The sequence below is a fragment of the Mustela nigripes genome, chromosome 10, assembly GCF_022355385.1.
Source record: "Mustela nigripes isolate SB6536 chromosome 10, MUSNIG.SB6536, whole genome shotgun sequence".
Classification (NCBI taxonomy): domain Eukaryota; kingdom Metazoa; phylum Chordata; class Mammalia; order Carnivora; family Mustelidae; genus Mustela; species Mustela nigripes.
Window position 1 is genome coordinate 35282896 of NC_081566.1, and position 25125 is coordinate 35308020.

The 25125-nt window shown below is 35.5% G+C and overlaps 1 protein-coding gene across 4 annotated transcripts in view; it reads right to left on the reverse strand.

Moving 5' to 3' along the window:
• Nucleotides 1–14583, reverse strand: part of F13B (coagulation factor XIII B chain) — a 30567-nt gene extending 15984 nt beyond the window's left edge. For 2 of the 4 annotated variants that reach the window (XM_059414062.1, XM_059414066.1), the window contains exons 1-8: nucleotides 14496–14583; nucleotides 10728–10928; nucleotides 8800–8985; nucleotides 6356–6532; nucleotides 5811–5987; nucleotides 2534–2713; nucleotides 2264–2449; nucleotides 1010–1192 (exon numbers count right to left, since the gene is read on the reverse strand). In XM_059414062.1, coding sequence (XP_059270045.1) covers nucleotides 1010–1192; nucleotides 2264–2449; nucleotides 2534–2713; nucleotides 5811–5987; nucleotides 6356–6532; nucleotides 8800–8985; nucleotides 10728–10928; nucleotides 14496–14559 — 1354 coding nt within the window. In that variant the 5' untranslated portion in view covers nucleotides 14560–14583. Of the gene's footprint in view, nucleotides 1–1009; nucleotides 1193–2263; nucleotides 2450–2533; nucleotides 2714–5810; nucleotides 5988–6355; nucleotides 6533–8799; nucleotides 8986–10727; nucleotides 10929–11376; nucleotides 11454–14495 lie in introns of those variants that run through there. The other 2 variants (XM_059414063.1, XM_059414064.1) reach the window with 2 other exon arrangements.
• Nucleotides 14584–25125: the final 10542 nt, after the last annotated feature.

Below are 25125 nucleotides of genomic sequence, written 5' to 3' on the forward strand. Positions count from 1 at the left end.
AGAAATTCTTCTTCAGAAAATCTGAAAAAAGATACCCAAAACAAAATCAAACATGTGAAATAAATAAACTTAATTTTAAAAATTAAAAAATAAAATGTTTTTTATATGTGCAGACATTTAGTACAAAATGTATTGTTTGGAATGTAAAAATGTTGAAAGCACACTAAACTTCCATCAAAAAGTGATTAATTTAATTATGACATATCTATGTTTCAATCTAAAATATACTTAAAGTAATCACAAATGTGTTTTAATTTGCTCAACAAAATAGAACAAAGGTGACCATTTAAGTGAGGAATTGACAGCCAAGAAAGCTATTAACAATATCCTCTCCCAAGGAAAGAACTGGATTGATTATTCTCTCCAAATGGCATTCTGAGGACAATATAGAGAGAGACACTGAGGTTATCAGTTAGGAGAAAATAATCAGTCACTAAAATGTGAATCTATTTAATGTCACTGAAATGTGCACTTAAAAATGGCTAACATGGTAAAGCTTTGTTGTTCATATTTTACCACAATTTAAAAAGTAGTAGGTAAGAATAATGTAGTTTTAGACCCTCTGATGTTAGATTTTCTGCTTACAAAAATGAAAAGGAAAAACTCTTGGAAAAAAAAGATTCATACAAAAATCATCATTTTCATGCAATAAAATGTTATATAAAAATCACATAAAATACAAACATAATGGTATAAGAAATTCAATGGGCTGTTAAAAAAGGAATAAGTTCTAGGGTTCTAACGTATATAATAGTGACTAGAGTTTACAATTTTGTTTGGAATACTTGAACGTTACCAAGAGAGTAGATCTTAAATGCACTCATAGTAATGACAAGAACAACAGTGATACAACTATGACTATGTGAAATGAAGGGAACGTCAATTAACCTTATTGTAAAACATATGTGTATCAACTCACTGTATGGTATAACTTAAATTCATATGTCGTATGTCAATTGTATCTCAATAAACCTGGGAAATTTAAAAAAAAATGTGTTCTCTGTCTTACCTAAGCAAATAGGTGGGGATGACCATCTTCCTTGTTCACAATGAGATACTTTTGCTCCACTCAGTAAGTAATACTCATTGCATCTGTATTCTACTGAGGATCCTGTTGTGTAGCTTGCTAATAATCCACCAACAACAGCCCCATTTATTATATCAGGTGGCGGCTTACAATTCTCATTATTTTCTAAAAAAAAGAGGTTATTTTAAAATTAATATGATTTATAACAACATAATGATACCATATAATTACTCATACTATTGTACCTTGTTATTTATAGTATATAGTTTAAGACAACTGTTTTCTAAATTCTCCAGAAATGAGAAAAATGCTATTCAGACCAAATATTTTAAAAATTTATGTAGTAAGAATAACAGCAAACATTTTGCCTAAAAACACATATTTATATCTCTCACTTTTCTTGCTTATGAAGGAATCATGGTAAAAATATTCTTAAAATGTATAGAAAGGTAAACAATGACCTGAAGATTATGGTCAGTTCTAAAACTACCCTTTGTTATCACCCACTTTTATTTTTCAATTCTCATTCCTTTCATTCCAGATCTCAATCAATCCATGGATGACATTGTCTACATTTTCTCTCTTCACTTTTTCTCCTACTCTTCTCATTTCTTTAGCATCTTAATAGCTTTTCTCTTATGCAATAAATATTGTAAGTAAACACAGTTGCGGAGATCTTTCTAGGAGAGATCAAGGAATAAGAAGGGTAACAGGAAGGGTAGCACCCAGGAGTGGCAATGTAGCCTGATTGTGCATGTTAGTGAAACAGAAGACCGGGGACAGGTCTCAGAGGGTATAGGGCTTACACTGGCCAGATCCGTAAGTAATACCAGAAGGACTGACCCAAAGGCAGGAACAGAGTGCTCTAATATGACTTTGTAGGACATGAAGGGAGAGGAAGTAGACCATGATTATGGCCAGTCACCCAATTGACTACTACTTATGTGCTTTCACTTAAACCTCAGAAGTCCTGGAGTCAACAGATCAGATAACAGTGTTTAGCACTAATGTGTATTCAAAAAATTTTTTTTAGTTTCCCACTTCTTTACATTGGGTTAAATTCTATAGAAGGCTTCATATACACACAAAAAAAGCAGCAGAGTAGGTGCTGAATCAGGGTGTTTTATAACTTTTCTAAGCAGTAGTCTCTTGCTAGAAATATATAGATTAAATAAGGAAAATGAAAAAATTTTAAACAACAGGCTTAGCTATTGCTGGTAAATGTAGCATACACACCAACACACTCAGGAGGACGTGTCCATTTTCCACGTTTACAAGTTATTTCTGTTGATCCTCGGAGATGATACCCACTTTTACATTCATATGCCACTTTATCCCCATTGTAATAAATCGTAGAGTCCAGGTTTGCTGTACCATTCTCAATGATGGGTGGGTCCCCACAGGCTGTCTTCTCCTTTTCTTCTGAAAAGAGACATTTTGTATACACATGTGTATAGCTACACATGCAGACTTCATTTAGGGGAAACTGATAAAGGTGTTGCTAACCTATGCATGTTGGAGGTTCTGTCCATTTTCCATTTTCACAACGTATTTCTTCTGACCCCTGGATCTCAAAATTAAGTTCACATTCTATACGAACTGTTTCTCCATGACGATAAGTCATTGAATATGTTTGAATTTTGGAGTGTAGAGGCAGAGGTGGAGGAGGACATCGATTTCTTTTTCCTGATATAAAATATCACCAGAGTTAGTCGAGTTAGTCATATAATTACAAAAAATAATGTGTGGATTTAATAAGAACCATTCCTAGATCCAAGTACCATAGGAAGCATGGTAGGCAGACCCTAGGGTCACCTGTTGATCTCCACTTTTGATGTTTTTAACGTTCGCCTCTTTGTGTGATAACCTTCCCCTGTGACTTGCTTCTAATTAATGAGAGCAGCAAAGATGATGGGAGTATGTGATTACGTGTGTGCATGATATGCAACATAGTATGGTAAGGCCATTCTTGCTGAGAGATTGTCTCCCTGCTGATTTTGATAAAAAGCAAGCACCCACATCGTGAGCTTCCCAAAGGGGGGTGGTGCAACAAGACAAGGGGCAGAGGGCTGCCTCCAGCTGGCAGCCAAGAAGAAACTGAGGCTCTCAGTTCAGCTGTCTGCAAAGCACTCAATGCTACCAATAACCACGAGTTTGAAAGCAGATTCTTCCCCAGTCCAGCCTCAGATGAGACTGAAGCCCCAGCTGAATCTTTAATTGCAGTTTGTTCAACAGGAGTGCAGAGGAGCCAGATAAGCTAGGCTCAGACTCCTACAGAAATTGTGAAATAATACAAGTGTGCTGTTTTAAGTTGCTAAATTTGTAATGCATTGTTATGCACCAATAGAAAACTAAAAAAGCAAGCAAATTAAAACAGCATTTGTTATCTCCTCTAATCCTAAAATAACTTTATTAAGCAAGGATAATTATTTCTCTCATAGATAAATAAACTGAAATTTCTGAAGTAAATAAATTAATTATTAAGTAGTGGATCTGTTCTTTTTTTTAAAAGATTTTATTTATTCATTTGATAGACAGAGATCATAAGTAAGTGCAGAGGCAGGCAGAGAGAGAGGATGAAGCAGGCTTCCTGCTGAGCAGAGAGCCCAATGCAGGACCCCAGGATCATGACCCAAGCCGAAGGCAGAGGCTTTAACCCACTGAGCCACCCAGGTGCCTCATGGATCTGTTCTTGTACCTATGACTACATGAATTAAATCTGTTCTTCAGTATTCTAAAACACAGACTGTATTAATGTCCTATTGCTGCTGTGATGAATTATTACAATTAAGTGGCTTAAAATAGCAGAAATTTATTCTCTTACAGTTCTGGGAGCCAAAAGTCCAGAATTCATTGGGCTAAAATCAAGTTGTCGGGAGAGCTGCATTCCTTCTGCAAGTTTATGACTCAGCTTCTTTGCCTTTTCAAGCTTCTGGGGGCTGCATGCATTCTGAGGCACATGACCTTTCCTCCTATTATTGCTCCAACCTCTTGTCACATCTCTATTCCTCTTTTGTAGTCAGATTTCCCTCTGCCTCCCTCTTATAAAGAGGCTTGTGATTATATTGAGGGTCCACAATTAGACCCTCAGAATAATCAGAAATTATTCCTACCTCAAGATCCTTAACTTCATCACATGTGCAAAGTCCCTTTTGCTGCTTAAGTAAGGTAACATTCATTAGTTCCAGGGATTAGGATGTAATTTATTTTTATTGAGCCAACTACACTACCTACACTACATCTAATGACTATTTACTAGAGAAAATAATAGGCACGTTGGCATGCTAATTTGGATGTGGGGTGGAGTAGATATTAAGCAGGTTTGCAATTTATTTCTGTAATAAAATGCTACAATTAGCTAACTATCTTCTTCTCTACTGTTAGACCAAGTCTCTTGGGCAGGAAGGGAAAATTAAAAACAAAAACAAAAACATTAATGCTATCATTTGGTGCATTTAAAGAGTTAGGATCATCCTGGGCAATCTCATCTCATGCCCCTGGTCATCTCCTTCTTTCACCCCTCCCAACATTTGCTTCGAATCTTCGCTCCCTCCTCCAAGTTCCACTTTCCTGTCTTTCTCTTGTTGATCAATAATGATATTATTTTCTATATGACAGAGTGTATATACTCTCCATCCCCTCCAATCCTCAAAATCCTATTTACCTTTCGGTTCAAATGGTATCCATCACCTCCAAAAATGCTATCCCACATCATACCAATCAAAATCTTCAGTGTTTGTTCAAATAATTTATATCTGAATTTATTATATTTGTCACATTGTGTCAATTACCTTTTTAAATTTGTTTCCTCTGCTAGGCTTGGACTTCCTTCATCTATCATTGTAGGTATTCTTAAATGATGTGTGAATTGTCTCCCAACAGGTGATCATACTGTCTGCTTGAACATGTCCAGTGATAGAAACTTGCCATAGACATTACATTTTAGGAATACTCTTACTTGAGGATCATATTTTTCATTTTTACTCTGGGTAATATGTTTTTTTTAATTTTTCTATTCTTTACCCCACCATTTTGAAGACTGTAGTTTCACATCAGGAAATATGTGGTCAACTAAGAACCCTCACAAAACCACCAGCATGAGATAACTGAATCTGGTAATTCCCAATAAGTAAAATGTATTCCTTATAATGAAAAAGTTTAAAAGTTACATCCACTCTACAAACTAATACAACCTTTAAGATTTCTTAAAATTTTCTTCAATTTCTTAAGATTAAATATTGCTGAAAATATCTAGCAATGATTTAAAAGACCATATTTATTTTTAAAAAATAGCATTCCACATAATACCCTCCATGTCATTCCACGTCATTGCAAATGGCAAGATTTCATTCTTTTTGATGGCTGAGGTCTCATAAGTCAGTCAGAGAAAGACAAATACTGTATGATTTCACTCATATGTGGAATTTAAGAAACAAAACAGATGGACCCAGGCAAAGGGAAGGAAAAATAAAATTAGACAAAAACAGAGGGGGAGGTAAACCATAAAAGACGCTGAATTCTAGGAAACAAACAAGGTTGCTGGAGGGGAGATGGGTGGGGGGATGGGGTCACTGGGTGATGGGCATTAAGGAGGGCACCTGACGTCATGAGCACTGGGTGTTGTATGCAACTGATGAATCACTAAACTCTACCTCTGAAACTGAAAAAAAAGAAATAGCACTCAGGACAAGAATTAGATAATATCAGAAACATTTTTGCATAGAAATTAAGCTAATTCAGACACAATATTTTATTTGTATGAGTATGAAATTTTAAAAATTACCTTCACATACAGGAGATGCTGGGTACCAACCGAAGTTATAGCACTGAATTAAGTCAGATCCACTTAGATAATAATTTTTATGACAGAAAAACTGAACTACATCTCCTTCTTCGTAAGTTTGCTTTATAGGATGAAAATAACCATTTTCTATTAATCTTAAAGAAGAGCACTTTATTCCTAAAAATGAAAGCACAAATAAAATTCAAAAAATGTGTTATTTTTTCTGTTGAACAATATACCATGTCTGGAATAGAAAGGAGTAAATTTGCCATATTTTTTTACATATAACAAAAGCTTGCCAATTTCTGTATTTATTAAATATCATTAGGCTTATTCTAATTTAATTATCTGAGCAAAGAGAAATTCTTTTTCTACTTGAGAGCTTTAAATGATCAAAACCGGTGATCAGCATAATTAAAACCCGAAGCAAAAAAAAAAAAAAAAAGGTATGAAAAATGAAACATGAGTGTGACAATTTATATACACTACTGGATGAGAGAAAAATTTTTAAATGAGACTAGATTGTCCTTAAAATGAGAACCTACTGGTACATTTTGGTGTGAGAGACCATCCATATGTGTGGCATTCTACCTCCTCTGTCTTCTTTCCCCCAGTAGTGTAGTAGCCAGTAGCACACTCGTACTGTATTTTGTCCTTCACTCTGAACGTTTTCTGCGTCGTGGAATAATTCCCATGATCTAATTCAGGGACCAAACATGTTTCTAAAAAAAAAAAAAATCAACTTTATTTATTTTATGAACTTTTATCACTAAAGCTATAATATATTTTTTAAAGATTTTATTTATTTATTTGACAGAGAGAGATTACAAGTAGACAGAGAGGCAGGCAGAGAGAGAGAGAGAGAGAGAGAGAGAGAGGCAAGCAGGCTCCGTGCTGAGCAGAGAACCCGATGCGGGACTCGATCCCAGGACGCTGAGATCATGACCTGAGCCGAAGGCAGCGGCTTAACCCACTGAGCCACCCAGGCGCCCTAAAACTATAATATTAAAAATAAATCTCAAAATGTATTTTCAGAAAATCTGAAGCATATTTGGCCGAATCAAACTTCAGCAAAATTGAAAAATAGCCAGTTTGCCTTTGCGTCTCTAGTTCCTGTTTTTCTTTATACATCTTGGGTCTTAATGCCACCAGTCTTCTATTCTTAAAATTCTGGTCTAGTATACTTGGCAGAAGGCCACAATTCAACTGAAGGCTTGTACAGTAACAATTTTTTGAGTCTGTGTCATTTGAGGATTTATACAATTTAAGCAACTAACAACACACTAACAAAGTATACATATTCAAATTATTGGATTATTTTAAGTATATCTGATACTGGTTTACCAATAAAGATAATGAGTGTTACCTCAAAATCCTCTCTAATAAAGGAATTAGCAATTTATATATGTTGTGAGAAATAGGCTTGAGGTTTTTTTTCATCCTATTCCATTCCATTCCAGAATTTTTTTTTTTTTAAGATTTCATTTACACACTTGAGAGAGAGAGATCCCAAGTGGGAGGGAGAAGCAGACTCCCTGCTGAGCAGGGAGCCGGACACGGGGGTCAATCCCAGGACTCCAGGAACATGTCTTAAGCCTGAGGTAGATGCCCTCCCGACTGAGCCACCCAGGCACTCCTATTCCATTCCATACTTTTCTTTATAGTATAAAGTAGGAACTACTTCCACCTTTTAGTTATTGTGAAAATGTTGCTAGGAACATTGTTGTACAAAAGTCTGTTTGAGTCCCTGCTTTCCCTCTGGATATATACCTAGAAGTGGAATTACTGGATCCCAAGGTAAATCTATGTTTAATTTTTAGAGGAACTTCCACCAACCCAAGTGTCCACCCATGGATAATGGATAAACAAAATGTCTATAGATGATCTGTCTATCTATATACACACAATAAAATATTATTTAGCCATAAAAAGAACGTAAATTCTCATGCATGCTACAACATAGATGAACCTTGACTACATTATGCTAAGTGAAGTAAGTCAGACGACACAAAAGGATAATATTGCGTAACCCTTCTTATACAAAATACTTAAAATAAGGAAATTGATAGAGACAGAAAATAGAAGTTACCAGATACTGGGGTAGGGTGGGGGATAGACAGGTTTATTGTTTAATGGGTACAAGTTTCTGTTTGGGTTGATGAAGAAGAAATAATGGTGATGAAGAAGAAATAATGGTGATGGTTATACAACATTGTGAATGTACTGAAGGCTCCTGAATTGTACACTTAAAAATAGTTAAAATTTCATGTTATGTATATTTTATTGCAATAAAAAAAAAAAGATCAGGGGTTGCCAATGGTTGGCAGAAGGAAAAATGGATGAACAGGTGGAACACACAGGATTCATGGGCATTGAAACTATTTTGTATGATATCTCAGTGGTAGATACATGTTATTATACATTGGACAAAATCCACAGCATGTATAACACAAAGAATGAACCCTAAGGTATGAACTTTGGTTAATGCAGCAAATATACCACACTAAATGCAAAATGTTAATAGTAGGGGAAATCAAATGTGGCCAAGGACAGGAAGTGGTATATGGGAATTCTCTGTACTAGCTGTCCAATATTTCTGCAAATCTAAGACTGCTCTAAAAATAAGTGTATTGATATTAAAAAAAAACTAAATAAGAACTAGTGGAGTAGGTGAATTGTGGGAGTTGGGAACTCGTGGATGGAAACACCTAACATTTAAGAAAAACAATATGATATGAACTTCTTGCCTTTACAGACATACAAAAAATCAATTACATTAAATAAAAATGACTATCAATATAAGAAAGTACTAGTTTTTTAATCTTTATTTTTAGTTTTAGGAAATGATTCTTTTTAATAATAAGCATTATGACAAAAATATGTCCTCATAATTGTTAGAAACATATGCAAAAAACTATGAATTAGTCTAAAAAAAAAGGCAATCTGAATCAATTTTACTCGATTTAGGAAATGATTCTTAAACACATACCATGTTCCTTCCTACAGGTAGGTTGAGAAGACCATCCATCAGCAAGACATTGAACTACTTCTTCATCCTTTCCTCCAGTGGTTTTATATCCTGAATTACAACTATAACGCATGTTCTCTTGAATTTTGTACATTAATTTTACATCAGAGATGTAACCATTTCTCAACTCAGGCTTAACGCATTTTTCTATGGGGAAAAAAAAAATCTTTGCTTAATTTGGTGAAATTAAACTTGTCTTTTACTTGTAAAACTAAGGCAAAAGTTTAATATTTTTCTTGGAATTTAAAGGACAGAGAAAAATTTCACTCCAGAATCCCTTGATTTGATTTAATTTTGGAATTATCCTGCGTATTCTAAATCAAATTTCTTAAAAAACTGATTCAACTTGACAATGACATTCTTTGTATTTATTAACTTCAGTTCTTATTGTGACTCCCACCCCTATCACATCTACTTTTAGAAAACATAATAGAACTCTTCTCCTAATTGTCATTAATGACAAATAGAAGGAATTTCATTTGGGTTGACTTCCTAATATTTAAAATCTACTGTTTGACAAGTTTCAACACCATGTAACAAAAGCACACACCTAACTTATGGGTCCTTAAATAAGTCTGCAGATACCTTAAGATGAAAACTATGTTCATTTTTTTTAACTCAGCAAATGATCACCTAGCTGTACAGTAAGTGTGTGTAGCCTATCCCCAGTCAGTCCGTGTAGACCGTGACTGAATCATAGACCTGTTACTCAAAACCTTTGAGTTTGCAGTTATTTTTTTTAGCAGATGCTTGCAACAGTGTTGTGTTAGATAATAAATATACCTCAGCACTGAATGAGCTCAGTAATTTTTTTAAGCCCTACTATTAGAAGCCAAGAAATATATATGGATTACCTCAGTGAAGCAGGTCTATGCCCACTTTATAGATGAGAAGCTTAGGCTCACAATGTTCTCTCCCCAGTGAGGGAGCATAATTCAAATACAGGCAGGTTAACTGCAGAGGTTCTATCTTAACGATTAGACTACATGCTAAACCTGAGCTCTTCTTTCTGGTTCTGATTTCAAAGCTCCTGCTAATGTTTCATTTATTTTTAAACTCTATATATTAATCAATCTTTCTTTCTCTCTTCCTTTCTTTCTTACTCTCTTTCTTTCTGTGGTCTATGTTAATACTAAAAGTGCAATGCTTAAATTTATGGTCTGTTCTCCAGTCATGGGAAGGATAATTATCCTACATGGATGTGCTCACTATACATACCAAGCACCATCATACTCATTTCCTCTTCGAAATGAAAAACAGGCCCAACTGAAACCTCTACTCTGTAAAACAGAGCTTAGAGAGTCCTTTCTTTGTTCAAGAGAGGTCAGCTGATCTAATGGAAGCCCATTAATAGTTTGCCTATAGGATAGCCTGGCATGAAATAATGAGATGAACCAATCAGATTTCTTTTTTCTAAATTTGAACTCAAAATTCAGAAAACACATTTTTCTGAATCTATGGGAAAAGGAGTTGGCACACAAAGAAGAGAGAAGTTTTTCAAAGGATAAAACACTAGAGGAACAATCGTATTCTTCCTAAGTCCGGTGTCAAGCATTTTTCTGGCTTCCTATGCACTATTATCTGTATAAGTTCCTCATTCCTTAAAGTAACTCATTTGCATCTGTTTCTTACAGTATTATAATACCATTTTCAGTAAGTATCCATATTCTCTTTACAGGCACTCTAAAGAACAAAGACAATAACATTTTAATAAGAAATACTATATCCAGAATTTCAGAATATGCCTTCATTTTGTAAAAGAAAGAATGGGTCGGTAATTTCTTCTTCTCTACCAAAAAGTTTCACCACCCACCAGATTTTCTTGGACCTTTATGAACTGATCTCCTTAAATATTATAAATACTTTGTGGACATAACCCACACACTCACTGTAGCAACATGGTTCTGGAGACCAGCCCTCTCGGGTACATGTGACTTCTGCCTCTTGTTTCCCAGTTTCAGTTGTATAACCAGCCAAGCAGGAAAACAACAGTTTTTCATTTATTTTCATTGGAAAGTAATAGTTTTTAAAAGAATAGTAATAGTAGGCAATCCTTCCATTTTCCACACTAGGAAGACCACAGGGTTTCTCTGAAATGAGTAAATATCAAGCTGAAAACAGAAAGGTATATCTAAAACCATAGGATGTGTGATCAAATGGCAGCAAATTTTAAAGTTCAAAGTGTTTGAAGCCACCTGGACCAGTACTTATTTTTATTACCTCACTTTTTAAGGGACTTCTGTGGCAATGTTTTTCAATCAGAATTAATCTACTAGCAACCCCAATAACCAATTGTCAGAATAAAACTGGTCAAGCCACTTCCTCAGGGAAGCTTTCCCTAACTTTGTAAAACAGTACTTTCTAATAGAAATATAATGCAAGCCACATATGTAATTTTAAAATTTCTAGTAGTCACATTAATAAAAGGAACAATTGAAGTTAATTTTAATAATAGATTTTATTTAACCCATTAAAATATTAAGAAGGTTTTTCATTTTTTTTTCTTACTAGTCTGAACTTGAGTATATTTATACTTACAGCACTCCCAACTTGGACTAACCACATTTCAATAGCTGTATGCAGCTAGTGGCCACCATATTGGACCGCAGAGTTTAGAGTAGATGAAGTTCCACTTAAGATATGCAAACCCACAAAATTTTGAAATGAATGGCTTTTTTTAAAAAAAAGAAATAGACAGACAACTAATTAAAAAATAAATAAAAGACTTCAGCAAGAGCTTTACAAAACAGGAAATATATGTGGTCACAGACTTCATAAAAAGTACTCAGCTTTCTTTGGCAATATTAAAGCAGAATATACACATACTATTTTTTAAAAAGCACTCATCCCTTATGAACACTGATGCAAAGGTTCTCAGCAAAACACTAGCAAACAGAATTCAGCAGCATATTAAAAGGACCAATGAGCAAGTAGATTTTGTCCCTGGAATGCAAGGATGGTTCAACATGTGAAAACTGGTCAATGGTATACATCACATCAATAAAATGAAAAAAGGAATAAAAGTATTCTTCTGTCCACCCAACAACATGTAAAAGAATGTTCATATCAGCACTATTTATGTAGTTCCAAACTGGAAACAAGCCAAATGCCCATTCATGGAAGAAAAGATAAACACATTTTAGACATGCATTCAGTGGAATATTACACAACAATACAATGCTGAATGTCATGCAGCAGTGGTGAATGTTCGATAGTGAATCTCACAAACATATTATTCAGTAAAAGAAGCCTGTCACACGTAAGTAAACATTACATGTACTGACATACATTTTTATTGAGGTATAATTGATGTATAACATTTTATTAGTTTGGGTATACAGCACAATGATTTCACGTATATATTTGCACATATTGCAAAATCATCTCACAATAAATCTAGCTGACATCTGTCACCACACACTTATAATTTTTTTTCCTTGTGATGAACACTTTTAGGATCTGCTCTCTTAGCAACTTTTAAATAGACAATACAGTTTTGTTAACATACATGTGAACACATACAGGGCAAATTGTGACAAAGAAATAAGGTGATTATAGGATACATTCATTAAGAGTTATTTGTGGTTAGAAGGAAATTAGAAGTAATGATATGTCCATCACAAGGAAGATAGAAAAGTAAAATATATGAAACACTATGCACAGTTAAAAGCAAGAGAATAGATTCAGCAACACAGGAATATATTTAAAAGGTAGCAAGTAAAACAAAACAGTAAGGAGATCAAACTGATGGCAAGCTTTCATTTATGTGACTATAAAGCACATACACAAACAAGACATAGTTCAGAAAGATAGTTACATATATATGAATATGTCAAATACACAACAGTGACTCCCAGTTTGGTGCTAGGGGAAATGGAATTCAGGGTCAGGGATATAGGGAGGAAATGTATAAATAAAGCAAAAGTGGAACATTTCATAGGCCAATGATGATTGAATGTTATAAAATGAGAGGTACCATTAATTCAATTCTTGCCCCTAGTGTTCCTAATGGGGTGAGGGAAAGCATGGAAATATGAGATTATGGTTAGCTTTTTTGTCTGTTTGTTTGAGTAAAAGGAGATTATAACCATATAATAACTAGGAAATTATCTGGAAAACGCAATGTCTTCTATTTAAAATATTTTATTTATTTGTCAAAGAGAGAGAGAGCACAAGTAGGAGGCATGGCAAGCAGAGGAGAAGCAGGCTCCCCGCTGAGCAAGGAGCCCGATATGGGACTCCATCCCAGGACCCTGGGACCATGACTGAGCTGGAGGTAGATGCTTAACCAGCTGAGCCACCCAGGCATCCTGAGGAAAATGTAATATCTTCGTGGTAGATAGATGTAGAGAACTATATCAGCTGATTTTTCCCTATTTAGAAAAATAAAACCAAAGGAAATAATTCATGCAAAAGTTATCTTATTGTAGAATTGAATGTATCAAATAAGATGAATTCTATTTATTTCACTTTCATAATTTTAACTGCAGACACTTTTTTGGTAGGAAATTTATAGTAAACTATTACCTAAAAGGCAATTATAGGGACACCGGGGTGGCTCTGTTGGTTAAGCGGCTGCCTTTGGCTCAGGTCGTGATCCTGGCATCTTGGTATCGAGTCCCACATCGGGCTCCTTGCTTGGCAGGGAGCCTACTTCTCCCTCTGCCTCTGCTGCCACTCTACCTGCCTGTGTTCCCTCTCTCTCTGACAAATAAATAAATAAAATCTTAAAAAAAATAAAAGGCAATTATAATTCATAGGATATTTTATCTCAACAAATTTCCAAAAGTGTTTATTTTAGAAAAGTCTTATTGCTGTGTGGTTTCCTCATTTGTATATTTACTCTTGCTGACACCTAATTATCCTTTCTTGTTTCTTATCTCTACAGCCTAATAACACTACTAACTATTCCTAAATAACCCACACTTGCACATTGCCTGTCTCACTCAACTTATTCACACACCAGGCAATCTGGCTATAAAGATTTCTAAGAGTTAAGAAGTCCGCGTGTACTAATTTGTCTGCACAGTCCTAACTTATACTGTTGTCTCATATAACTATTAATAGAGTTCCATTTCATCCTCAAAAGTTTATCTGCATAATCAATTATACAGTCTTCCTCCTAATCACTACAAAATTTCAACCACTGAATAAATTAGGATTAAAAATCAAAGGGTAAAGATTCCAAAATCTTGATGATTCTTGGATATTTCTTTTTCAAATTTCCAACACTAAGCTCTCACTTTATGAACAAAGAATTAAAATTGTACAAGCTATGCAGCATTAGGAATAAATTCTAATATGAAATTAGAATTAAGGTTAACATACGACTTCTACTCAGTGGTACTGTTAGACTGAAAACCCTTCCAAGTTTTTAGATTCTTCATCTCCTATGCCACAAAACCTAGAGATACAAAGCTGTTTTCTTCTTTTTTGTCTTGTGTTGTTTTTCTAAGTTTGTCATTATAAGAATAATTTACTAGTTATGCCCAAAGGAAAAAAAATCTGCCTAAATATTTATAACAATTATAAGAAGTATGCTTTTCATAAAGTTGATATGCAAATGAAAGACTATTAATAAAAGTTCAAGTTAAATGAATTTTAGAATTTCCCTTTATAATTTTTAGAGAATAAAGATGATGAAAAATTAATTTTACCTTCTGCATAGAGTTGTCCTGAGATGATTAATATGATGATAAAAACCAACTCTTTCGTCCTCATTGTCAATGATGTGCCCAACAAAGATTTTAACAATTCTAAAGTACTATGGACTCATAAGTACACAATACTTTGCCTGAAGAAAAAGTTAATTATTGACAACATCTGTCAAAGTGTCTTTGTAACAAAACTTTTATTTCATTTAAAATATTTTCAAATAATACTAAAATAACATGACTATGTTAATTGACAATACTTTTCATGCCAGAGTCCAATAAAAACGTGATAACTTGTAAGGGCAACAATAGCAGCAGCACAAATCATTAACTCAGACTGCATTAAATCAAGGTAAATTTTCAACTTCAATTCCCTATTGTAAGTCCATGGAGTAAAGTTCACCTGTGGCCATTGATTTGTTTGCCACCATTGATCAAATGGAGAGATGAACTTAGAAACATGAGATAATGGATACCTCATGTTAAAACACAGTGTTGTCTAGGTTACATTTCTTTTTTTTTTTTTTTTTAAAGATTTTATTTATTTATTTTACAGAGAGAGATCACAAGTAGGCAGAGAGGCAGGCAGAGAGAGAGAGAGGAGGAAGCAGGCTCCTGCTGAGCAGAGAGCCCGATGCGGGACTCGATCCCAGGACCCTGAGATCATGACCTGAGCCGAAGGCAGCGGCTTAACCCACTGAGCCACCCAGGCGCCCTAGGTTACATTTCTTAAAGAGAAAAATGACCTACTTGTCTCAAGCAATGATAAAACTATATTATTGATAGTAATGTCTAATATTTAGTGTTTGTGATCTGTGGTGGGTGATGAAATCAGCACTGTGCTATATTATCATTCATGTTGAAAATGTTTTGAATGACCACTATATACCGGGTCATGCTCTAATCTTGGGTATACAGCAGTGGAAAAAAAGTTTAAAATTACTGTCCTCATGGAGTTTAAATTCTAATGGGTTTTAATTTAAACTATAAAATAATCTAGTGAGGTGAGGGCTGTTACTATTTTCATTTTGTAACTTTTTATTAAAATAAAATATATTCAGAGAAAAGTACAAATGCCATAGTAGCACAGAACAATGAATCCTTACCGGGTGTACACATCTCACAATAAGAAACAGAATAGACCAAAATCTCATAGGTTGTGAATTGAGTCCCACATCTGGGCTCATTGTTTCATGAGGAGTCTGCTGTCATACTCTCTTCCCCTCCCCCACCTCCCCACCAGCACCCCTGTAAGCTCGCTCTCTTTTTCCTCTCTCTGTAGCCATGGTATTTTATAATGCTCCTTTGGTTTAATTTTTAACCAATGAATATAAAATAAATCCTTGTGAACAGTGTCAGGTAAGTACACAACCTCATTTTTTAAAAAAAGATTTTATTTGAGAGCGCGCGCCCAGATGCGCGCTCGCGGTTGTGGGGGAGGGGCAGAGAGAAAGAGACAAGCAGACCCCCACACTGAGCAGGAGCTGGATTCAGGCTCAATCCCAGGACCTTGGGATCCTGACCTGAGCTGAAGGCAGGTGTTTAACTGACTGAGCCACCCAGGTGCCCCACAACCTCATTTTTCCCCAGAGAGTTGCCATGTTCCAATTACTTATCAAATAATTCATGTTTTTTGCCACTGATCTGAATTTCCACCTTTCTTATATGCTAACCTCTTATATGCTTCAGCATCTACTCGTGTTTTTTAGTACTATACTTTCAGCTACCCTAGCTATAGAACATATACGAGCATTTAATAAATCTAGTCCTTACACTGTAGTCTTCCTTTGCAGAAATTTCCTATCTGGTGCTGCTTGCTTATTTACTGTTGATGTACTACAGGTTGAGAGGAAGACTTTGGAGTAACTCAGCTCTGTCTTATAATCTCAATATCCAGATTGTGACTTTGGAAAATGAGAACTCATTTGAATCTACATTTCTACATTTCTAAAATAATGATAAAAATAGTAGCTACCTCAAGCTTGTTGTGGAAATTCTGCTGAGGATAATTTAGTACTCCACATTTTGCTGATCCCTAAAAGAGGTCGTTATTAAAAAATGGTTTTAGAACAAAATCTTAAGCCAAATTTCATATATATTCCAAGGAAGTATATCTCAATTCAGGCGGAAAAGGGGGTAATAATACATTTAGTGGAAAAAATAAAAGATAATAAAAGTAAACTTATAGATGTGTCATTCTTTCTAATTATCTTCCTTCTTTTTTCCTTCATTATCTCTCAAACTCATCTGTCAATAACAAAACTCTAAAATCTCTCTACTTCATATAGTATAAGTTATTTATATAACTGAGTATATTCTATGAACTATATACATACTTGACAAAATACCATTTCTATCCAACATTTTTCCAAAATTGGCATATTAGGGGTAAACAATGAAAAGTTTGACTCACGTCTCTTATTTTTATCTCCTGTAACGTTTGCTTAATGCATGCCAAAGTACACTTCCAAGACTTTAGGACACCATGGTTCTTGTACCAACCTAGATTTTTCCTGTCTGGTGCTGCTTGCTTATTTACTGTTGATGTACTACAGGTTGAGAGGAAGACTTTGGAGTAACTCAGCTCTGTCTTATAATCTGAGGCATGCTCAGAAAAAAACAGATGTCAAAAGTGAATGTCATAAAGCAGAAGCCACATTTATGTTGGTTCTACCATTTTGTCCAATTTGAACAGTCCTGGGAGAACATGGCTTTAGTGAAACTGCTGCAGCAGAAGCCCGAGACTCTTGTGTCTCCCTTCATGGATGTCAAGGGACAAGGTATGAGTATTTACTATGGATAGCAAATACAGTAAATATGGTATGGTCCTGAGCCCAGCATTGTGAGGGGTCTTCCTGATTCAGCTTCAAGATCATGACAGCAACAGCAGATGCCCAGGCCGGTTTTGTAGTGTGCAACCAGGAGTACTGGGAGCATATAGACATGTGGGGCAACATCAAAAAGGATATCATACATTTAATTGGAGCCCCAGTGTAACACTGATAGAAATTAAGGGAAAGGGAAAATCTTGATAATATTACGAGGAAAGAAAACCCTACATTACTTTCACACAAGCAATAATAGGACTGATAATCTTCTTAATGTAAGTGATAAAAACAAGGAGAACGCGGAATAACATCTTTAATTATTATATGAAAATTACTGCCTATCTAGAATGCTATAACTACTAAAATTGTTTTCAAAAATAAAAGTGTTTTCAAGTAAATAAAAATGTAAAGAGTATGTTAATAGTAGAACTCCACTCAAAGAATAGCTAAATGCAGTGCTGTAGACTAAAGGAAAATGAAACATGATAATTCAGGAAGGAAATAAGAGCAAAGAATATGGGGTAGGTTCAGGAGCTTAGGTCTGTGGGTAAATATAAGAGAATATTAACTACACAAAAGAAAACCAATAATGCTTACATGACAAAAAAAAAAATAGAATTAAAATACATGACATCAATAATGCAAAAGCCAGGAGTGAAGAAATGGACTCAATGTGCTCTATGTTTCTAGAACTCTCAAGGAAATTGTAGAAGTAATAATGCCTACTTAATTATCAACCTCAAGTTTCAGTACTAAAATTTCTAGGTTAACCACTGCAGAGTAATGTTAAAAAAATGTGTAACTAACAGATTAAAGGGATAAAAGTAATCACAAAAAACTCACACTTGATTATCCTAATTAAAGATAATAAAGTAGAAAAGAAGGAACAAAAACTGGTCAGTCAGATTTCTGCTTATGATCCAGATGGAATAATAGGAACTGGATATACCCCCACCCCACCTGAAACAACATTAAAAAAAAAAAAGAAAGAAAAGACAAAAAAGACAAAATTTTAAAAACAATAGTTTTTAAGACTTTGGAGATTAGGCAATGAAATGAGCCCTTGATCATCCCAGCCTACTGCCTGAGGGTTTCCTGCCACGCTAGATAGTATGGTGGTCTTCCTGAGGTGAGGAGATGGAGCTGAGAATTATGAAACAAGAGCAGGTAGGATTCAGAGTGCAAGTACAGGAGAGAAGAGAACTGTACAGACAGATCTGCAGAGCTTCTGCATTAGGTTTTTAGCTTAGCACTGACCAGAACATCTAAATGAAAAACATATCAGAAGCCAAGGAAGAATCATCTGAGGGGATTAAAGGGAAGAATGCCTGGAGTTCACTTGGAATTGGGGAGAATTCCTGTTCTCACAAGTCAGAGTGCATCTCTTCATGATTTACATGGCATTAATAGGGCTCTGAGGTTTTTACCTCAGCAGCAGGGGAAAAACTGGTCTTGCAGCAGAGTTTAAAGCAAGAGCTTGCAGCAGCAGAGCTTAAAGCAAGACCAGATAAGATCAGTTTCCAGGTAAACCAACTGAAGTCCAGAACAAATTCAAAAGTTATGTAAGAGTACAAAATTATCCAATACATCAAAGATGTAAAATTCACAATGTCCCCAACAGAGAGAATGCAGAGAAAATAAAATAATATTTGAAGAAATAATAGCTGAACATTTTCCAAATTTGATGGAAACTATAAGAACATAGATCAAAGATGATCAAACACTACAAAAAAGAAGCATAAAGAAAATTTCAGCTAAGCACAACATGACTGAATTGCTTAAACCTAGAGATAGAAAATTTAAAAGCACTCAGAAGAAAAACACCCCAGAGAAACAAAAACAAGAAGAGAGTAAACTTTTTGTCAGAAACACTACAAGCCAGAAAGCAGTTGAAGCAACTTCTTTAAGTATAAGAGAAAAAAAAAAAAAAGAAAGAAAGAAAAGAAAAAGAATAAAGGAATAAGGAAAATCTGCAACCTAGAACTCTATGCCCAGTAAAAATACTTTAAAAAAATGAGAACGAAAGAATAGATAAGCAAAAAGACTTTTTCAGACATATAAGAACATAGTGATATTCTTCACTAACAGGACTGCATGTTGAACCATATTAAAGGAATTCCTTCAGGCACAAGGAAAATGATGCCAGATGGAAATCTGGATCTACATAAAAACTGAAAAGCACCTTAAAATAGCACCTGTAAGTTTAAAGATATTTAGATTATTTAAATCTTTTAAAAAGATATCTGATGGTTTAATGCAAAAATGATGAAAATAATAACAATTTATTGTAGGTCTATAACATACTAAAAGTAAAATGTTGACAATAGCACAAAAGTTAGGAAGGCAGAACTGTAGTACATTATAAGGTCTTTCTTTATACTATATGTGAACTGGTATGATATCTACAGATGGATTGTGATATGTTGAAGACATTTACTAAAAACCTGGAAGTAACCAAACAAACATAACAAAGACTTACAGGTAATAGCCCCCCAAAGTGGAAAAGTTGGAATCATTAAAAGAAGAAGAAGAAAAGAAGCAGTAGCAGTAGCAGCAGCAGCTATTTAATTAATACAAAACAGGTCAGAAAACAAGAAAAAGATGATTATGGGGGAAGCAGATGGGATGAATCAAAAATAAACAGCAAGAGGACAGATTTAATTTAAACTCAGCCATCTCAGTGTTCACATTAACTATAAAAAGTCTAGATATCCAAATTAAAAGGCAGAGATGGGCTTATTGGATTAAAATATAAAGGCCCAACTCTATGCATTCAAAAAGAAACCCATTTTACACATATATACATATAGGTTAAAAGTAAAATATGGATAGATATACCATACCGTAGTGGGCTGTATGGTGGCCCCCAGAAGATATGTCTATAGTGTAATCCCTGCAGCTTATGAATGTGACCCTTTTTTCCAAAAAAATTTCTAATTACATTGCAGGTATAATTAAGTTGAGAATCTTGAGATTCTTCTGGATTAGCACAGCAGGCCCTAAATCAAATGACAAATGTCCTGTAAGAGCGGGGAAGAGGGAAATTATACAGAAGAGAAGAAACTGTGACTCCGAAAGTTGCAGAGATTAATGTGGCCAGAAGCTAAGGCACCTCTGGAACCCAGACACTGGAAAAATCAAGAACACATTCTTTCCCAGAGTCCTCAAGAGAGAGTGCAGCCCTGCCAGCACCTTGGTTTCAGATGAATGGTCTCCAAAACTGTGAAAGAATACATTTCTGCTGTTTTAAATCAGAAATTTTTTAGTAATTGTTACAGAAGCTCTATGGGATCGAGCCCCACATCAGACACTCCACTTAGCGGCAAGTCAGCTTCTCCCTCTACCTCTGTGATCTCTCTCACTTTCACTCTCTCAAATATGTAAATAAAATCTCTTTAAAAAAATAAACACATCTGTAAATAATCCATGGGTCAAACAACAAGAGATCAAAAGAGGAAGTATTTTAAAGTAAATGAAAATGAGAAACATCGTATCAAAATTTGTGAGACACAGAAAAAGCAATACTGAGAGGTAAATCTAAAGCACTGACTACTTATCTTAGAAAATAAGGATTTCAAAACAATGACTCACCTTCTACTTCAAGAACTAGAAAATGGGGCACCTGGTTGGCTCAGTTAGTTAAGCGTCTTCCTTCAGCCCAGGTCATGATCTCCGAGTCCTAGGATCAGGCCCCACATCATCTGGCTCCTTACTCAGCAGGGAATCTCCCTCTGATACTCCCTCTGCTTGTGGTCTCTCTCTCAAATAAATAAATGAAATCTTTTTAAAAAAAAGAATTAGAGGGTGCCTGGGTGGCTCAGTGGGTTAAGCCGCTGCCTTCGGCTCAGGTCATGATCTCAGGGTCCTGGGATCGAGTCCCGCATCGGGCTCTCTGCTCAGCAGGGAGCCTGCTTCCCTCTCTCTCTCTGCCTGCCTCTCTGCCTACTTGTGATCTCTCTCTGTCAAATAAATAAATAAAATCTTAAAAAAAAAAAAAGAATTAGAAAATGAAGACCAAATGCAATTGCAAGTAAACAGGAGAAATTAATAACTGATCTAAATTTCATATGAAGATGCAAAGGATTTAGAATAGTCAAAGCTATTTTGAAAAAGAACTTGGAGAACTTAAACTACTTGATTTCAAGCTTTATTATAAAGCTACAGTAATCAATAGCATAGTATTGGCAAGAGAATAAACAGGTCAGTGGAAAAGAAAATAATTCATAAAGAAACCAATGTGTATATGGTTAACTGATTTTTGACAAATGCGCAAAAGCAATTAATTCAGTGGAGAAAGGATAGTTATTTCTATAAGTGATGGAGGAACGATTAGTTATCCAGATGTAAGAAAATAAGCTTTGATTCATACTTTGTACCACATGCAAAAATTAATTTGAAATGGTTCAAAAAAATACAACAAACAAAGATGACATGAGTTCTAGCAGAAAAACAGTGGAAAATCTTTGTAACCTTGAGTTAAGTAATGAGCTTTTAGATGCAACACTATAAGAATAATGAATAAAAGAAATAAATTGAAAAAAATTTTCACTAAATTTCACCAAAATTAAGAAGTTCCAGTCTTCAAAAGACTGTTATGAGAATAAAAAGACAAGTAACAGACAAGGAGAAAATATCTGCAAATCATTTATCTGGTAAAAGACTTCTATCCAGAAAAAGCATTCTCAAAACTTAGGAAAACAACCCAGTTTTTAAAAGTAGACAAAGACTTGGGGTGCCTGGGTGGCTCCATTGGTTAAGTGACTGACTTGGTTTCAGCTCAGATCATGGTCTCATGGATCCTGGGATGGAATCTGCGCTCAGCAGGGGTGTTCTTGAAAGAGTCCTTCCCTCTTCGACTCTTTCCTCCACTTACTGGTGTTCTCTAAAATAATAATAAATCTTTTTAAAAAAGTAGACAAACACTTGAACAGGCTCTTCATCAGACATATGGATGGCAAAAGAACACATGAAAAGATGTTCAACATCATTATAATTAGAGACATGTAAATGAAAACACAATGACCCTACTCATCCATATAGAATTTTTAAAATTATGTTTGACCATAGCAAGTGTTCCTGAAGATGTTACTAATGTATAAATATGCAAAGAAACATATTGGGTAGACACATTGCATTGCTTCACACCCTCAGAGCACTGGTCTCATAAACCAGGAGGAGAAAAGATGTGAGGAGCTGACAAAGTCAATTACGTGAACTTGTTCACACATTCGATATGATATAAAGAGCCAAGAGGAGACTAAAGCATTTAGAACCAGAGGTGAAGATGAGAATGAGGGTGATGGATGGAGTTATAACACTTTCTCTTTTTTTGTTCCTCACAACAATTTCTTTTCTGTTGACTGATTCAGTTGTCTCAAGATCAGCACAGCACTGCTGTGTACTAGTGGAGCACACTGTCAATGCACAAGACATCACATCCACACCATTAAATTTGACAGAACGTGCTCCTAAAGGAACATCAGAGTCATCACACCTTTCCCTGATGTGGCCAAATTAGGGGTGAATGCAGTCCCATTACTAAGCAGCAAGGGCAGTCCTATAATTCTTTATCTGTCATGTCTAACACATCTCCCTGGGAAAAGGACAAATGGGAGGCCATGGTAAGATTGATGTTACTGTCTGCTTTAAGTTAAGGGTAATTAGAAAAGCTGAGCCAGGGGAGGGAGGTCCAGGTTAAAGCTGTATGCAATAAAAGAAACAGGACATCTGGCAAATAAGAGGGTTTTACCTGAAAATCCTCTTGGCTGTCTCTCTCAGCTCTGGTCTGATGACTAATGCTAGAAGTCACTTGACCCCTTTTTCCCAGAAAAGGAAAATTGGACACAAGCTGATTGATGAGTCTGCCCAGTCTCCACTTGGACACACTGGAGACGTGACGCAACACTGTCTGTGATTTGAACACCAGTATCTGCCTGGAGACACTTTTTGGCTCATTTGTGATCCAAATTTCCTTGATTGGTTTCCAGGTAACCTGAATTAACAGTATCCCCAAATTGCACAATATGAAGGTTGTTAAAGGGCAGACATCTTCATACTGACAGTGAGACTCTGAATCAAGATGGGTTTTCTCTGGGAAAGCTGCCTGGGTATGATGGGAAGGAGCTTGCTTCTTCTAACCCATAGTCAGTATTCTCTTTAGAGCAAATATGCACACAAAGGGAATTGAAAGGCCTTTTAGGAAAATGGCAGTGGCAATGGAATTGGAATTAGCAATGGAATTCAGATGGCCTCAAAGGAGGAGGAAGACCCTGAGCAACACTGTAAACCTATGTCTTCAGTAACACCACGAAAGTAAATATACTATTGGACTATTCTTTGGATGTACCTTGATAAAGATCAGTCACAAAGACTGAGAGCAAGAATTTATTTCAAATATTCAAACAATGTTCGGCATGTGTGAAACTTAATGATGCGTTGGCAAAGCAAGGGCTAAGCTTTGATCAAATTCAGTTTGTTTTCATTTAGATCACAATTGTAAAATTGTAAAAAATACTATTACAAATAAAAATACCACTATTACAAATAAAAAAGTGATCTGAAGTAATAATGAAGTATTATTCATAGAATTAAAGTCTACATTCTGAAATAGGCTTCTGTAAATTTTTTAGGTAAACAAGTGTCCTTAATTTACACAAGCTTCAGAAGTTATTTTAGGTGCCCTCTATAAACATTTCTTGAAATGAGCAAGTTTTTAGAATATTTCCTTCTTCCTTTACATAGGTTTGAGATTAAAAAAAATTTTTTTTTTAATTTATTTGAACGAGAGACAGCATGAGCAGTGGGGAGAGGGAGAAGCAGACTCCCCATTGAGCAGGGATCCTGATGCGGGGCTTGATTCCAGGACCCAGGATGGTGACCTGAGCTGAGGACAGACTTTTTTTTTGTTGATTTTTTTTAAAAAAATTTTTATTTATTTATTTTAATAAACATATTATGTATTTTTATCCCCAGGGGTACAGGTCTGTGAATTGCCTGGTTTACACACTTCACAGCACTCACCATAGCACATACCCTCCCCAATGTCCATTACCGCACCCCCTCTCCCAAGCCCCCTCCCCCCAGCAACCCTGTTTGTTTTGTGAGATCAAGAGTCACTTATGGTTTGTCTCCCTCCCAATCCCATCTTGTTTCATTTATTCTTCTCCTACCCCCTTAATCCCCCCCATGTTGCATCTCCACTTCCTCATATCAGGGAGATCCATATGATAGTTGTCTTTCTCCGATTGACTTATTTTGCTAAGCATGATACCCTCTAGTTCCATCCATGTCTTTGCAAATGGCAAGATTTCATTTCTTTTGATGGCTGCATAGTATTCCATTGTGTATATATACCACATCTTCTTTATCCATTCATCTGTTGATGGACATCTAGGTTCTTTCCATAGTTTGGCTATTGTGGACATTGCTGCTATAAACATTCGGGTGCATGTGCCCCTGTGGATCACTACGTTTGTATCTTTAGGGTAAATACCCAATAGTGCAATTGCTGGGTCATGGGGTAGTTCTATTTTCAACTTTTTAGGAACCTCCATGCTGTTTTCCAGAGTGGTTGCACCAACTTGCATTCCCACCAACAGTGTAGGAGGGTTCCCCTTTCTCTGCATCCTCGCCAGCATCTGTCATTTCCTGATTCTATATGGTTCAGTTGTTTATTCTTATTATAAAGAAAGAGATAATAATCTTCTATAGTTCTAGTTCTATAATTCTCCCTCAACAGAGAGGGAGAATTCCAGTGAAAATACTTTAGTTATAAATTCTTATTTCTCAAATATGCAGAGAAATAT